Here is a 16,078-nt window from a genome sequence, read left to right on the forward strand (position 1 = left end):
ATATGTCTATTGGCACTAAAAGAGATAATCTTATATGACAATTTTATATAAAAAAAATTCTATTTTTGTTAAAGAAAAAATTATATGAATAATAATAAAATTGACTTATGTTATGTAAATCATTTTATGATCCATTAATGTGATGTTTATCTAATTTACATATATAAATTATAAATAAAATAACATTTAATAGTTTATAAAATTATTTGGCATAATTGTGTTGAAGTTTACAAATTAGAGGAAAAATGAGCAAAGTTTTAGTCAATAAATTTGTCATTAGAATACAAAGTATCTATTTAAGTAAAAGTTTTAATTTAAATTTAAAAAATTGCTTCACATCAAATTTCAACATTCATTAATTTTTTCTAAACAGGAAAAGTTTTATAAGAAAAAAAATAGTATAAAGGAATAGAATGTAAATATATGTCAAGGCAAATTTTCTTAAGGTTTGTAGAAAATTTTCTTAGATTATAACATAGTGTAGAAACACTTGTGTAGTGTGTTTTTTTTAGAAAAAATATGATTTGTAATCTCAACATGCAAAAAAAAAAATTATAATAAAAGTTAACTAATTTTGAATAAGTTGCTAAACTAATAAATAAATAAATAAAAATATAAAGTTTGGTTTAATTATTATGATATTAAATTTATATAATTGTAGAAATTTTGATACTTAAATTTATGTATTAATTATCATGCTTTAAAATCTTTAATGTAAGAATATTACCATGAAATATTATCAATTGACAATTTTTGTAGAATATAAAGAAACAACATTAAATGTAGTCTATAACCTTTTGTATGATCATATTTCTAAAAAGAACTTATAGTTTTTTTTTTTAATTAAATTCAAGAACCACTTAATATTCTTATGCAACTTTTAGATGTAATAATAAGCAATTGATTTCAACCTCTTAATAATATTTTAAATTTTAACTTGATATTTGAAGTTATAAAATTTTAGTAGTTATGTTATTTGGTATCAACTTTTACTTACTATATGACTTTTTATTTTAATTTTTCTTGTTACTAAATTAAAATAAAGAGTATGTATAAAGATGTATTCAATTGATTGATATAAGTATTTTGATAAATTTTTTATTTAGTGTCAAATTTTAAAGAGTCTACATTGACTCTATTTTTATTTATTTATTTATTTATTAGTATTATTAAAGAAAAAGCATACAAAAAGATGTAGTAATTTATGAAAAATTATATTTCAATCTTATTTTAAAATATTTTTGTACATTGTTTCAATATTTAAATTTAATGTATATATGCAAGCATGTCATTTTTTTCTAACTAATTAAAGCATTAGAATTAAAGCAATATTAACACTGACAACTTACTTTTTTTTAGTATAAATTTTTTTTTTCAATAGGCTTTTACATTGATTAATAAGTAATTGACTTAATAAAATGTGTGGTGACATTTTTAAAAATAACATTAATTTTTTAATAAATTTTTATTAGAAAAATATGTATTTATTATATTTTTATAACTTCAATATAATAATTGTGTACTTTTTTTATAAATTTTTTTTATCAGTAAATGCTTAAACTTATTTTTAAGAGTTGAAGTTAACAAAATTCTTGTTTATTTTATTAAATTGTTATTTTGTTATGTACTTATAACGTAGATAGAGTTAGTGGTTGAATGACTATATTGTACACTTGGATTCTTTTGATTTATTTCCTTACCTCAATAAAAGAAAAAGAGTAATGATTTAATATTCAAATTTTCTACTAGCTTATAAGTATTTTAGATTTTTCTATAAATTAAACAAGAACTTTTTTAAGTTACTACACGTGTATAAGTAAAAAAAAAAAAAAAAAACTCTTTTTCACTTCTTTAAGAAAATTAAAACTTTCTTTTAATTCAATATTTTGATTGTAATTTTATTCAAAATATGTTTCTAAAAAAAATTAATAACAATTAAAAAAAAAATCTACCGTTGAAGTATATAACAGGTAATAAGAATTATGATCTCTATAGGAAACTTCTTATTTTTGTTAAATCCTTTTTTTATTTTGGTAGTTGAAATACCTTTGATTATTTAAATTTTTGTCTAAATTAGCATTTTTATTGAAAAAAAATTTGCAAGATCCTTTGTAATCTCATCAACCTTTTTTTAGAAGTATAATGACTTTAAGCATATGATTTCATCATATGATTATTTTATAGAAAGGGATCTTTATTTTTGGGAAGCTTGTTTTATTAAAATATCATTGTTATTATTTTTCAATTTCATTATCTTTAAACTTGTGATTTGAAGATAAGTGTTTATATTTCCTTTAAAGCTCATTGTATTTAAAAATAAAAGCCTTTGGATCTTTTAAAGAAGCTCATAAGAGTGTTCTAATTAAAATTGTTTAATATTTACCTTATTGTCTAACTATACATTTCTAACTATCAATAAGAAGATATGCTTTCTCAAATTCTCCACTCTCACTATTAAAAGAAGTGTTATCTAGGTCTTTCAATATTGATCATCTTTGCTTTTTTATTTTTCCAACATCACTTTTCTCCTTTCTTAGGTTTGGATAATCAACTTTAATACTTCTAGATTTTTGCATTTGTAGCATAGTATTCCTTTATTTGAGTTAACTTATAAAAAAATCTTTATAAAAAAATTTAATATAAAAAATAAATAAAACTTCTCTTGTAAGTTAAAAACAACTTATCTTTTCAAAATTTTAAAAAATCAAATAAGAGAGCTTCTCAAAACTTTTAAAGAAATAGCTAACTTACAAGAAAAGTTTTATTTATTTTTTATCCTTCAAACTTCTCAAAAATGTTACAAAAATAGAGTTTATATCAAAATTTGTAAAGAGGTTCATTTGAAACTCCTCCTTTGACAAGGTTTCTAATATGATTTTATTAATTGTCCTTTCTTTCACACCAACTTGAATCATTTAGTAATGGGTGATATTTCTTTATCAATTTTATTCTCATATTCTATTTTGTGAGAGTCATCTAAATGTTCTTCTACCTTTAAAGCTTTTGTGGGACTGACATAGTTAGCAAAATTTAAAATAATATGTTTTTATTAAAATTTATACTAAAATACATAAAAAATTGTATTAGAAGTGTATATATTATAATTTTTTATTATTTTAAGTATATTAATTAAAAATTAAAAATTATTAATTTATTAAAAAATATGTTAAAATATATTAAAATAAAAAATAATTATATATATATATATATATGATATATATTACATGATATAGAAGAATGTATAAAAATAAAAAAACAAAAAAATATTTTTATATGTGTGATATATGAGTTTTTTATTAACTAAATGATAAATAAAAGTATAAATTTAATGATTAATAAATTTAAAAATATTTTTTTATAAAAATGCTAATATAAGGAATAGAGTATAAAAGTATTATGTTAAAAATTATAAGAATACACCTATTCTCATTTTAACATGATTTTATAATAAAATTTAATATTTAATAATTCTTTAATCAATATTTTTAAGATATTAGTTAACAATTTTCTTTTTATATAGTTTAACTAAAAAATCACTAATAAGTATTTCTTATAAAAATATTTTAAAAAGTATCTTAAATATACAAATTAATTTGTAAAAAGTTATTTTTAATATGTATTTTTTTTATCATCAATGAGGCAAAAAAAAAAGAAAAAAAAAAGAAAGAACAACTAAATAACTTCATTGCATCTAAGCTAGTATTAAAAAAAAAAGTTGAGAATTTATCATAATTTATCTGTTGGCTAGAAACCTTACACAAAAGGTTCATCATGGATTGAATAATTTTAATTTGATCCCTGGAAGCTTATGTAACTAGAAAAAGATTATGTGTATAAAAAATGTGTGAAATCTCAATCTTCCTTTCCAGAGTTAAAAGGTGTCACTCACCATTATTAATCATAAACTAAATATAATGAACTAACCTTTCTAAACAAAAAATAAAAATATAGAAAGATAGAAAGTCTCTTTGACGAATACCCTTAGAAGGAAGAAAACTATCTCACTATTATAATTAATTTGAAAAGAAAAGGAAGAGATATATTCAATAACAAAGTTAGTCCAAAATTTTCTAAAACCTAAGTTTCTCTAGTGAATCTCTAGCTAAGCTTTATTTAGATCAAGTTTTAAAATTATGTATTTAATTTTCCTTTTTATATTATCAAAGGAATGGATCAATTATTGAAAAATAATTATATTATCAATTCTTTGATTATTAGGGACAAAACTACATTGATTTTTATTGATAATTTTATAAATAACATTGTATAAAAAAAATAGTCTATATTAAAAAATATTTTCAAGATTTTAACCTTTAGGAATGAAGATTAAAATAGTATAGTTTACATTAGCAATTATAGAAAGATTAACAAACCTCATTTATAAATTTAAATATATGATGATAAAGAATATTTTATTTGAATTTAAAAAAATAAGACATACAATTCTTCTAAATCAGGATATTTGTAGTTTTTCATGCTAAATAAAGTAATTTTAATTTCTTCTAAAGAGATAACTTTATTAATATTATCCAAATAAACTTTATCAATTTTATTAAAAGAAATATGAGATTGAAAGCTATTTTTATCAAGAGAGTAAAAATACATTTAAAATGGTCTTGAATCAGATTCTTAATTTTAACCGGATCGTAACACCACCGATCCTGATAATTCTTTAAGACTTTAAATATGTTCTTTTGTTTATCAATTAAAACTGATTAACAAAATAATTTATTATTTTTATTGTCTAAATTTAAATATATGATAATAATTTATATATAATAATTTTTTATTAAAAGTTGGAAGATTCAATGAATCTATACCGTAAATATTTTTGAATAAAGATAAATTTTTTCTTATTTATTACTTCATATAAAATAACTTTTTAAATACTTTTTTGCTTTTATCAAAATTATATTTACACTAATTAAATATTCTAGAAGCAAATAAAATTACTAACAAAGGATGAATTAGAAAGTTTACTAAATAATTTTAAAAAAATCACTAAATTATTTAGTTGATGTAATTTTTTATCTAAATAAATAAATAAAAAAAAATTATGCTATATTTAATAAAAAATTATTATTTATTATTTTTTATTCAATTTGGAAATATATTTAAAATACAAAATATTTATGATTTTTAATTCATTAAATTTTCTAAAATTTATCAAAACTTACTGTGTATAGAGTTTTATTGTATATTTTTGAACACATTAAAAGTGATATATGATTAAATAGACTTAGAAAAAAGAGAAAAAAGTGTGTAGTAATAATGCCACCGACGAAGGGTGTGGCTGGCTGAATTAGAGGGACAGCACGTCTACCTGTGTGGGACCCATCTCCATCACTCGCATAACACTCTTTCTCTCTCTCTAAAACTTACACTCTTTACTACTTCTTACCCTTCTTTCTCTCACTAACAAACCTTCACGATACAACACAACCCTCTCTGTCTCTCTCCACACCCTCTCGATTCAGTGATTCCCATCAGAAAGAAAGGGTAGTTGTTGTTAGTAGAGGCCGTGGCCGAGAGAGATCGATGATGTCATCCTCCGGCGCCGGCAGGTACATGGCTTTTCCGCCGTCGCCGTCAGCGCCTCCCTCTCCTCACCTCTCCGGTCTTCGCTCCACTGCTCTCGTTGAACAGGACAAGTATATATACTCTCTCCCTTTCTCTCTGTTGGATCTTCACTTATTGCCATTTATTTTCATTAATGCTTTTAAAGATTCTTCTTTTATTTTTTTTACTTAATTTTCGTGATCCTGTGTTGTTATTTAACATCTATGGATTGATTCGATGCTTTGGATGTGGAATGAGGGTTTTTCTTTTAGGAAGGGGGAGATAGGGCTTTTGTGTTTTGTTTTTTTGAATAGTCGAAGGGTTACAGTGTGTTTACTTAATATGCTTGTTGTGTAGTTGGATTTCGTGTTTGATTGGTGGGATGGTTATTTTTGTGACCTGATCTGACGCTTGAGTGGACTTGATCGGAAGAGCAGATCCTTGATGATACGAAATTGGTGTGAGTGAAAAATGTGGGAGAGGGTTTTGGTGGATGATGGATTTGGTTGTGTGTTGAATACTTGAATGTTCTCTGATTGGCTTTTATCAGCCTGATCTTTGTGGGAATGAGGTGATCTTGTTGTTCAGTGCTTTACTTTGAGAGATGGCCTTACTTCATTATTGCTAATTGATCATGTGTGAAAGGACTCTCACACACCCACCTTCCTTGTCTGTTTTTTTTTTTTTTGGTCATAATTTTTGTTTTGCTTAAATTCATGGTCCACCTTCCTTGTCTTTGTTTTTTTTTTCTTTTCATAATTTTTGTTTTGGTTTACTAAATTTAAAATAAACGGGTAAATATGGACCCTTGATAATTTTATTATGATGTACATTTGCTTTTTGTGACTACTGTTTACTAATGGCTACAATGTCCTGCTCTCAATGTGTGGTTTGTTGCTTTTATTTTCAGATATCTGACAGAGTTATTGGGAGAACGTCACAAGCTTAGTCCTTTCATGGCTGTGCTTCCTCACAGCTATCGATTGTTAAACCAAGGTTAGATTCGTTTCCCAAACTAGTGGTTAAAATAAACTTTAAGTTCCTACTTCTCCATCTCCCCCCATGCTTCAATTTTCTGTACGACAAAATCAGATTGCTTTCCTCCTATTCCCTAGTTATCTATGGATATCAAAGCATCTATCAAATTGTGAAGTTAATTAATCAATTACCTGTTAAATTTGTCATGTCTTAACGCAGACGTATTTGATGATTTGCTGATGCTCTTATTTTTTCATGATTAAATTATTTATGTAAGTTCAATACAAGGTATTTTACAGGGCTCAACACTTTTGCTTTAAAAGAAAATTGGAACAAGTTTGTATCAAATATCAATAAATCAGTTCAAATATTTTTCATTTTAATTTTTCAAATGGTATTGGACTGGATTTTAATTTCAAGAAACTGTATAATTACTTTCAAACAAGTAGTCGTTTGTGTCTTGATGGTTTATAATCCCAAGAAAACTAATAATGTTATTGGACTTGTGTTGCATGTAAGGAAGCACAAAAAAATGTATTCTTCCTTGCACCCAATTTAATCAAGTATGTGTCAATTTGTTTTCAACATGAATTGTATTATATGCAGACATGTCATGAAATGTGTTTTGGTAGATTCATACTATAATGTGTAACTTGTAACATACTGTAATTATTGTAAATTAAGAAATATTGATAGTTACCATAATTTTAGCTTATATTATGAAAGTAATTGTCTTTCTTAAGGTATACAATGCAGTGCCCATTTATTATTTCAAATTATCAAATAATATTTAGAAATTTACCTCCCAACATGGTATTAAAGCTCTTGTTTTGTGAGTCTCTGTTTCTGCTAACTTGACCTTCATTGCTGACTCGTTTTGAGTACCCAGCTTTCATAGTGAGCCAACCCTAGCCATTGTTACAACTTCCTTATCCATTTGCATGCTTTCATTGTGTGCTCATGCTCAGTCCCTTTTGCCACATGATCTCCAGAACCTCTCCTCTCCTCATAGGCTCATACTGCATCAGAACTGCTGGACAGGCCCGCCCCTGAAGCCTTTTTGCTGGAATCCTCTACATGTGCCCACACATGCCTTTTCCTTAGCTGGCATGTGAGCTCCATGTGCCATTTTCTCGGCTACCATTCCGCTTGGTTCTTGTCCCATTTTATTTACCCGCAGCTTTCTCTGTTTTTATGGGTCATAGCTCAAGCTGCATCCATTGTGATAGTTCACTATTTAAATCCTAAGTCTCTCTCTCACAAACCCTAAGCCTCTGTATTGCAATGGAGATGAAATGAGAGGAAAGAAAATGGAGAGAAGAGAAATTAAATAGAAGAGAAAACAAAGGAGAGAAAAAGTGTTTAGTTGATGGTGTTTGGTTTGAGAGAAAGAGGAAAAAATGGCAAGTTATTTTCTCGTTTGTTTGGTGAGAAGATTGAGAAGAAAATGGCACCCAAGTTAAAAGTCAATTGTATCCTTATTCCTTAGCACCGGACCTTGAAGGCTAAAATTTTTTAAACACTAATTACTATGGAACCTTGGATGGCTCATGGTTCAAGTTGGCTCAGTAGCAAAATCTGAAGGCGGAGGGTAGTAAGGACACTGAATCCTGAACATGATCCTGTATAGGTTCAAACTTTGGGCAAGGAGAAGCTACTACCACTCTCCGAGGTGTTTTACACAGTTTGTGTGGAAGAAATCCATAAAGCTGTAATGCTTGGTGAAAAATTCTTCAATAGGTCTGCCTTGGCCACAAGGAAGACTACCAAACTATGTAACTCTTTCTCCTCTAGGCTTAACAAAGATAATCTTTGCTGCACTCATTGTAAGAAAGCAGCTTAAATGGAAGCAACATGCTTTCAACTCCAATGGAAAGACCGGATCTGAGTTGTGCAGGAGGATTCTGAAGATTGCATCATACTTAAACTAGTCTTGTAAAGGTGAGAAATGAACATGAAGCTCTTAGCAATGAGGAAATGGAGCACCTTCAAACCCTTGGTAAGCCTTTTGGTACTTGTATTCATGACTAATAAGAGATTTTGTTTTCATCCCTTAGGGCTTCATTTACTGTTTCTAAAAATTCATGGGGGATGGACTCTGGTGTGACTGACCATTTGACCTTAGTTTTCATCTTTTCAAGCTCCTTCTGGTAATCGTACCACAGCAATGGTTAATGGCACTTGTACATCAGTTGCAGGTTGTGGAGACATTAATATACATTGCTCCGCACCACTAACCAATTTTGTGCATGTTCCTCAAGACCCCAGCTTTCCATCAACTTCGTTTCTATCCAACAACATACCTGAGATTTAAATCATACTGTAACCTTCTTTCACGTTCATTTTTTCTTTTAGGACCTTGCCATGGGGAGGACTATTAGAGTTGCTACAGAGCATTGGGGGGTGGGGGTTTGTACTATCTCCTTCCCATGTGTGATGAAGATGGTTCTAGTGTGGTGTGGTCAATTTCCAGTCATCATTTGACTGCAAAAGCTTCTGGTGCCCAAGTTTGGCATCAGCATAAGTGTCTTTTATAACCACCCCCCCCCCCCTTTACACTATTGATCTCTATGGTTTGATCTTTATTTTCCAAAAAGTTGGTTGAATCCCTTGTTTTGATGTTTGTTGCTCACTTGTTTAAGCACCATCGTGTCACTTTTGATCTTACTCATCCTGATGTATGGGGCCCAGCCTCTATGTCTAGCATTTCTAGTAGCAAATGGTCAGTTTCTTCCATTGATGACTGCACTCAAGTAACTGGTCTTTTCTTGATGGAAGATTAATCAAAAGTATATAAATTTTTATTCCAGTTTTGTCATATGGTTTGGACACAATTTGGGAAGCAAATCCAAGTGTTTGTTGGTCAGTTGAAGTTTGAAACTTTTCTGTTTAATGTTAAAAGTTATTCTCAGTGTTGTCAAATAATAGCTAGCAGCGCCATGGCAGATGTTGGTGGGGTTGTCGCCCAAACCACTACAAGCATGGTGGAAAATGGCGGGATTATAATGGTGGTACCATGGCAGCCATTATGTGCCTTGCGGCCATGGCGGAAAATGTTAGTTATTGAGGAAAAAATTGAAATGGGCCTCTAACCCAACCTGGTCCAAAGTGACCCAAGAACCCTAAAGCATACTTATCAATAGGGCCACTGTCGCACTGGTGTGGAGCAGTGGTTGACTGCAAAATACTTGCTGTTGTGGAGTGTTCTTTTTGTTGTGGAGGTTGTGCCCTAATCACAGATGAATTTTTGGTGTGGGTGCTCGTTTTTGAAGCTTGATGGAGAAAGAAAGGGAGCGAGAGTATGATTCTGCCCTGCTACAGTGTTGTTTGGGCCTTTTTTAAGGGCAAAATGGACTTCTTGTCCCACTGAAAAAATTTTCCTTCTCTTCTCGAGCAAGCGTCCTTCTACAGGGTACTATACCTATTCTCTCTCGTGCTCTGTTTTTCTTCCTTCTCTCTGAAGCCAACATCTTCTACTTCACCATTTTTGCCGGAGAAGACTTTCTTTCTGGCTGTTTTCCGGGACTGTGATGGAGGGGCCTGTTTTTCTTTGTCTATTTTGCTTCGTTTGGTCCTTTGTTTTTCTTCTTCAAACAGTCCTCTGTTTCTCACTCAGTCTGCATCTTCTCCAAAGGCTGTGTTCTCTTTTCCATCATTTTCCAGCCATGGTATTATCCTTTTTTCCACATTGCCCAGTAAAATGGGACCTGTAGTGTTTTTCTATATATTGTAGTGCTTTTTTTTTTTAATTTATTTTTGTAGATATGATATATATGTTATACTACTTTATTATGACCGCCATGTTTCTGCCATAAGCCGCCATGGCATCCACCATAATTGTATGGCAGTTTTTGTTTGTATGCCATGGCCATTGATAAAATTGGTTATTCTGAGAGCTGTAAGATTTTATACCAGCAAATAGTGTGAAAGCCAACTATTGAATTTCACTTGGCTTGAGTGTTGTGGTAGACTTGTACTAGTGTTAATTATATATGAAAATCTGTAAATACATATTATGTTTACTATGCTACAAAGGTAATAAAAAGGATGACTGTATATTCTCATGTTACACTAAATTGTGAAGAGTATTGTGCACTTATATGTACATATGTGAATATATTTACTCATTAATATATGGATTTGTTAATAAACCTTTTTAAGTTTGTTGAGATTGGAGAATTGTGGAAAGACATTAGAATGTAGCAAGCATAGGAAGCAATGGTATGGAAGAGTTCATGTGAAGGATTTGATGAAAATATTGACAGGTCTAATTCTGTGAGGTCAGCTGTTAAACCTATTTCCCTTCTCTTTTTCATTGGGGGGGGGGTGGTGGGGGGTGTAGGTTTGGATGGGGTTAGGCCCCAGTGCAATAAAGAGAGGGTACTGGAAGGTGCATTCAAGAAGGAACAGATGAGAAAAGTAGTTAGTAGTAGTTAGGCAACTGACCAGTAGTCAGTCAGTTAGTAAGGCAGAGCTTGCAGCGGTTGGATTGACGGTGGGTACAGATTAAATAGTGGGGTATGTTGTACAGTGGATGTGTTGTACTGAGCCTAGCCATGGGTTGTGAAAGGGGCCACCACGGTGGAGTTTTGTCCTTGTTCTTATTCTTCAACAGAGATATCTTGTTTTTTTCTCTCCTCTATCCCTCTCTTCTTGATCTGTTCTTTCTGTCTTCTCTTGTGAGGCATTCTTCGTGGAATTGTAACAGATAGCTTTTTAGCTCTTGAAGTGAAACGTGTGAACTTGTAGTTGCCTTAGTGGAAACGGTGATACCAACTACAACAGAATGTAATTAGTTAGAAAGGGTAAAGATTTTAAGTGGAATAACATTTGTACTGGGACTCTAGGTTAATAACCCTTTAAATCTTCCAATCTGAACTCTTGGTTCAATTGATTGAAAGACTGCTTATTTGCTCCTAATAGCCTTGTAAAGGGCCTTAACAGACCTAATATCCTTACCATTCATCTCATAACGCTTAGTTTTATGAAAGTCAAATAACTTTTAATAATTGAGTATGAGCAAAACCAGTGGCAGGAAATCTGTGTTGGTTTTTCGATCTCAATTGAAAGTAATTTAAAGCAAAAATTTGGTTAAATTCTTCTGGAGTGATTCATCAGGTGCATGAATTGAGGCTCTTAAACATCATGACAAACCTTCTCATTCATCTCATAACAAATGATCTGTTTCTATCATTATGAGATAGAGGAGGTTTGAGAAAAAAGGAGAAGGATTTAAGAAAATGTTATTTTTCTGGAGTTTCTAAAATGTGGAGAGCAAACAGAGATTATCATGCAAGCTGACAAAATCCTCGCCTATTAAATTTCTATGAGCATTTGAGTTTCTTTAATTTCACAGATTTTAAACATCCACAAATGGAATAAAATTTATTACTTAACCTCAAATACTCTTTCCTTTCCTCCCCCATCATTTTCTTCATTTCTTCCTGTCCTTCCCCTTCAACTTCCGAATGAACCCAAATTGGATCAGATGTTTATTATTGCTTTGATAATTTGCAAATCAATATTTTAAAATGCTTATTAATTTAGTGTAAGGTTTGTTTCTTAAGTTGATGTATTACTTGTTAAGGAATTGACAAAATTAGATGCCATTACTCTTTTTCTTATCTGAATGGGATAGAGGGTTCTGCTATTTTGGTTTTGGTAGAATTTAGTTTGTTTGTATAGGTTCTAGGATTTTATTTGTTATTAATAATTGTTTTCCTATGAGCAAGCAACAAAAAGAAAATTTTCCAGCTGGTATATGTGATTGCTACTTCATGTTATTCTAAAGGTGTGTGCTTACAAAAATAATTGTTTAAGCTCTTGAAATGTTTCCATGTAAAACAAGCTCTTAGATATCATTCAGTTTTGAAAGATGTTTTGAAACTAAATGTTTGGTTTTGTTGAAGGTACCTGTTTCAGTGTTTTTCTAAATGACTTAAAAAAGTTTTATATAGATATGTGTGTGTGTGTGTTATCTTTTTCTTTAAGTATTAGATTAGATGACACTTATTGCATTTTTTTCCCTTACTATTCAGAGTACTACAATTAAAAGGTGGAACATGTGTCATAAGGGTAGTATTAGATTTTACTGACTCAGCAAACATCCGTGTTGCATCGATTATGTAGTGACTGCTAACATGTTAACAAATGCTGACTGGTACATCTTATTCTTGAAAATTGACATTTTTGGAGCAGAAATTTTGCGTGTAACCACGCTGTTGGGGAATGCATCAGTTTTAGGTCAAAGTGGGCTTGAACATCCTAGCCCCCTGGCTACTGGAGGAATATTTTCAAATGGAGGTGCCGATGTGAACGGATGGGCATCACGATTTCAATCAGAAGTACGGATACTAACCATTAACATAACTTATTAATTCATTTCCATCTAATTCTGTATTTTAGAAGTATTTCTGACTCAATTTTACATCTCATGCTAACACTCATGACATTTGTTCTAGTGATTGTAGATCTAATTGTTTGTGACAGGTAGTGCAAACCTAACATCAAGCTCTGACAATTAATCTATAGCTTAACTTCTGTTTCCATAATCCTGCTAGTGGATCTCATCCTTTTGTATCAAGATAAATCAGATGTCAATACTTAACTGCCTTTACAGTTTTCTACCAAATCACAGATGTGATGAATAGTCACAGCTAGATAAATCTGAATATATTAGCATGTGAATCTTGATTCTGTTACATGGTAGAATGCTAATACTAGCCACTTAGGTGTTTGCCTATTACGAGGAAAGTGAAACAGTAAGTTTTATGAGGTTTGAGGAATAAACTTCTTAGCTAAGTTACCAAAATTGGTTGTTACTTGTTAATTATCCTAATCCCTTCATGGTTTGAGTTAAATTGCAATTCCAAACTTCATTTAGCACATCATTTTCTTGCACACTGATCCTCCTTATTTGTCATAGTCAGGACATGTGCATTTTGTATGGCTGTTGATAGGTACTCTCTGCATGTGGTAATTTTTCTCTGTGTTATCAACTTATTTTGAATTTTAAGCAGCTAGTGTAGTGACTAGTCCCTTTTGGTGATCTCCCGGTGGCCTCAGATACAACAATAATTTCATCTGCATGCCTGTAAATAGACGCCCCCTATCTCTTGTAATTGATGTTGGAATTAAACATGCAGATGCCAGGCTTGTTACAGTCTTCATCTACCCAAAACTGGCTGAGTCCACAAGGCAGCTCGTCTGGTCTTATTGTTAAAAAGACAGTCAGAGTGGATATACCTGTGGATACATATCCTAATGTATGGAAGATCGTGTCTCTGCTCCAAGATACCAAAATTTTCTTAATAGCAGGATCTAATATTGGCATTGGTTTATTGCAGTATAACTTTGTTGGTCGTCTCCTAGGCCCTAGAGGGAACTCTTTAAAGCGTGTAGAAGCAAGTACTGAATGTCGTGTCTTGATCAGGGGCCGAGGTAGCATTAAGGATCCAACTAAGGTAAGAATAAACATCGTCTATTGTAGCCATTAGCGTGATCATTTGTACCAGATTAAATTACAGTTCAAAGATGTTGAAAATTTGAAATCCATTGAGAAGATAATTTTATCTTGATTTTCCATATGTCAAATCATTGTGTTTGTACTCCAACATCTGGTTAATATATCCCCATATATTTTATCCAGATATCCATGACTTTCTTGAGGTTCTTGTCATGTTCCATTGATCTTTACAAAAATGATTTGATTAATTGGTATAGCACCCTGGATTGTCTGAATGTATGTCCAGTAAATGTTGTAGTTATATCTTTCCATGGTCTGATGACCAACCAGCCTAGTAAATCCATTGTGTAATGTTCTGTAGATTTTAATTGGATAGTTGCGGAGTTCTAGTGAACAAGTTCTAATATATTTGTAGGAGGAGTTGATGAGAGGGAAACCTGGGTATGAGCATCTGAATGAACCCCTCCACATTTTAGTTGAGGCAGAATTACCTGTTGAAATAGTAGATGCTCGCTTGATGCAGGCACGAGAAATACTTGAAGATTTGCTCAAGCCGGTGGTATGTTCTTGTGAATTCTATTAATTGAGATTGGTAGTGGACTTTATAGGGATATTGTTCTAATTGTTTGATGTTTAATGTTTCAGGATGAATCTCAGGATTTCTACAAGAAGCAGCAGCTTCGAGAGCTGGCTATGCTCAATGGAACTCTTCGCGAGGAGGGTTCTCCTATGTCTGGTTCTGTTTCACCCTTCCATAACAGCCTTGGTATGAAGAGGGCCAAGACCAGGGGGTAAATAGTTCTAAAGGGTAAGAAGGCTTTTGGAGCTTGTGTTAATTTTCTACAACAGCACCTACCATGTCACAGGTGATGCTGTCAACGAATGCCCTAAACTGCCATCGGGGCACTGGCACCATAGTGCCAGTTCTAACTTGTTCTATGTGCAGTGTGTTTACATTGAGTTTGGTGGAGGTTTAAAGAAGGTGGTAGCACGTAGTAAAAGTCCCAATTGAGTTTGGTGAATTTGCTTTTTTGTGTTGGTTAGGAGGTTTGGTTAGATATTCACCAAACCTGTCTATATTATGGGTTATATTTAAGCTTGCAATGACAGTTTTGATATGGTTTTGGAATTCTGTGAGGATATGTTATGGTTTGTGCCCAGATTGTGAGGCAGATTATATCTACTTCAATGCGTGTATGGGTGACATTTTGTAGTATCTAATGTAGATTATAAATTTGTGAAAATGCCTTTTTTGGGGGATCAAATAGTTTTCATACAAGTCTGAGGTGTCGTTCCTTTACGTGATTCTTTTATCCCCAAGTTTAGACTTTTGCTTGCGCTCAAGCAAAAATTGGCACATGCCTGAAACTAATGCAAACACCAGTTTAATTCCTTAATAATTTACTTGGGCTTTCTATAGGTAGCATTTATCAAATTCAAAACATTATTAAAACAAAAGCCAATTCCTTGACTTATTAACCAAGTGTGTAAACGCCGAAGTGTACTAGCTTAGAGACAATTATCATCAAAGAGAAACAAATAGTGTTCTACTTCTAGCGGTTTGCACATTTTCCTAGTCTCAAAGGAGTATTTAAATTTTGAAGTAAAACAAATGAGAGTATATTCTTTTAATTTTATATTGAAAAATGAAAAATAATTTATGATGATGATAAATGTATGACTAATGTAATAAGTTTAAGTTGATATATTGATTTATATTTTTTGTTTTAAATAAACTATTAATTTTAAATATATTTATTTAAAATAAAAAATCTGTTCTCCTTTTTCTTTCAAATTCTCATTCCAAATAACCTCTTAATAACCAATTTGGTTTAAAATAGTTTGACTGATTTACTGAATATTTTTTTTCTGCAATTCTTTGATCTAGAAGCTGCACTTGATTATTCATAATTTTTTTATTTTCAATATTTATAAAGTATACAATTTTTATTTCTAAATTTAATTTCATCAATTATTTATTTTAATTTTCTAAAAGTGAGTATTTTTCTAAATAAAAAATCACAAAATTAGATTTATAGTGAAGAAATAGTAAACCAATTAAAAATGCATAAGGTT

General features: G+C 30.7%; 1 protein-coding gene across 1 annotated transcript; it reads left to right on the plus strand.

Moving 5' to 3' along the window:
- The first annotated feature begins 5,386 nt into the window (after positions 1 to 5,386).
- On the plus strand, positions 5,387 to 15,275 carry LOC113846094 (KH domain-containing protein At5g56140-like). The gene is made up of 7 exons (XM_027473988.1): positions 5,387 to 5,651; positions 6,470 to 6,555; positions 12,736 to 12,881; positions 13,683 to 13,802; positions 13,884 to 14,000; positions 14,418 to 14,561; positions 14,648 to 15,275. The coding sequence occupies exons 1-7, from the start codon at positions 5,539 to 5,541 to the stop codon at positions 14,795 to 14,797; spliced, it is 876 nt and encodes a 291-aa protein (XP_027329789.1). The 5' UTR covers positions 5,387 to 5,538; the 3' UTR covers positions 14,798 to 15,275.
- Positions 15,276 to 16,078: the final 803 nt, after the last annotated feature.

Source organism: Abrus precatorius, unplaced genomic scaffold (assembly GCF_003935025.1).
Source record: "Abrus precatorius isolate BTA unplaced genomic scaffold, Abrus_2018 Scaffold8, whole genome shotgun sequence".
NCBI lineage: Eukaryota > Viridiplantae > Streptophyta > Magnoliopsida > Fabales > Fabaceae > Abrus > Abrus precatorius.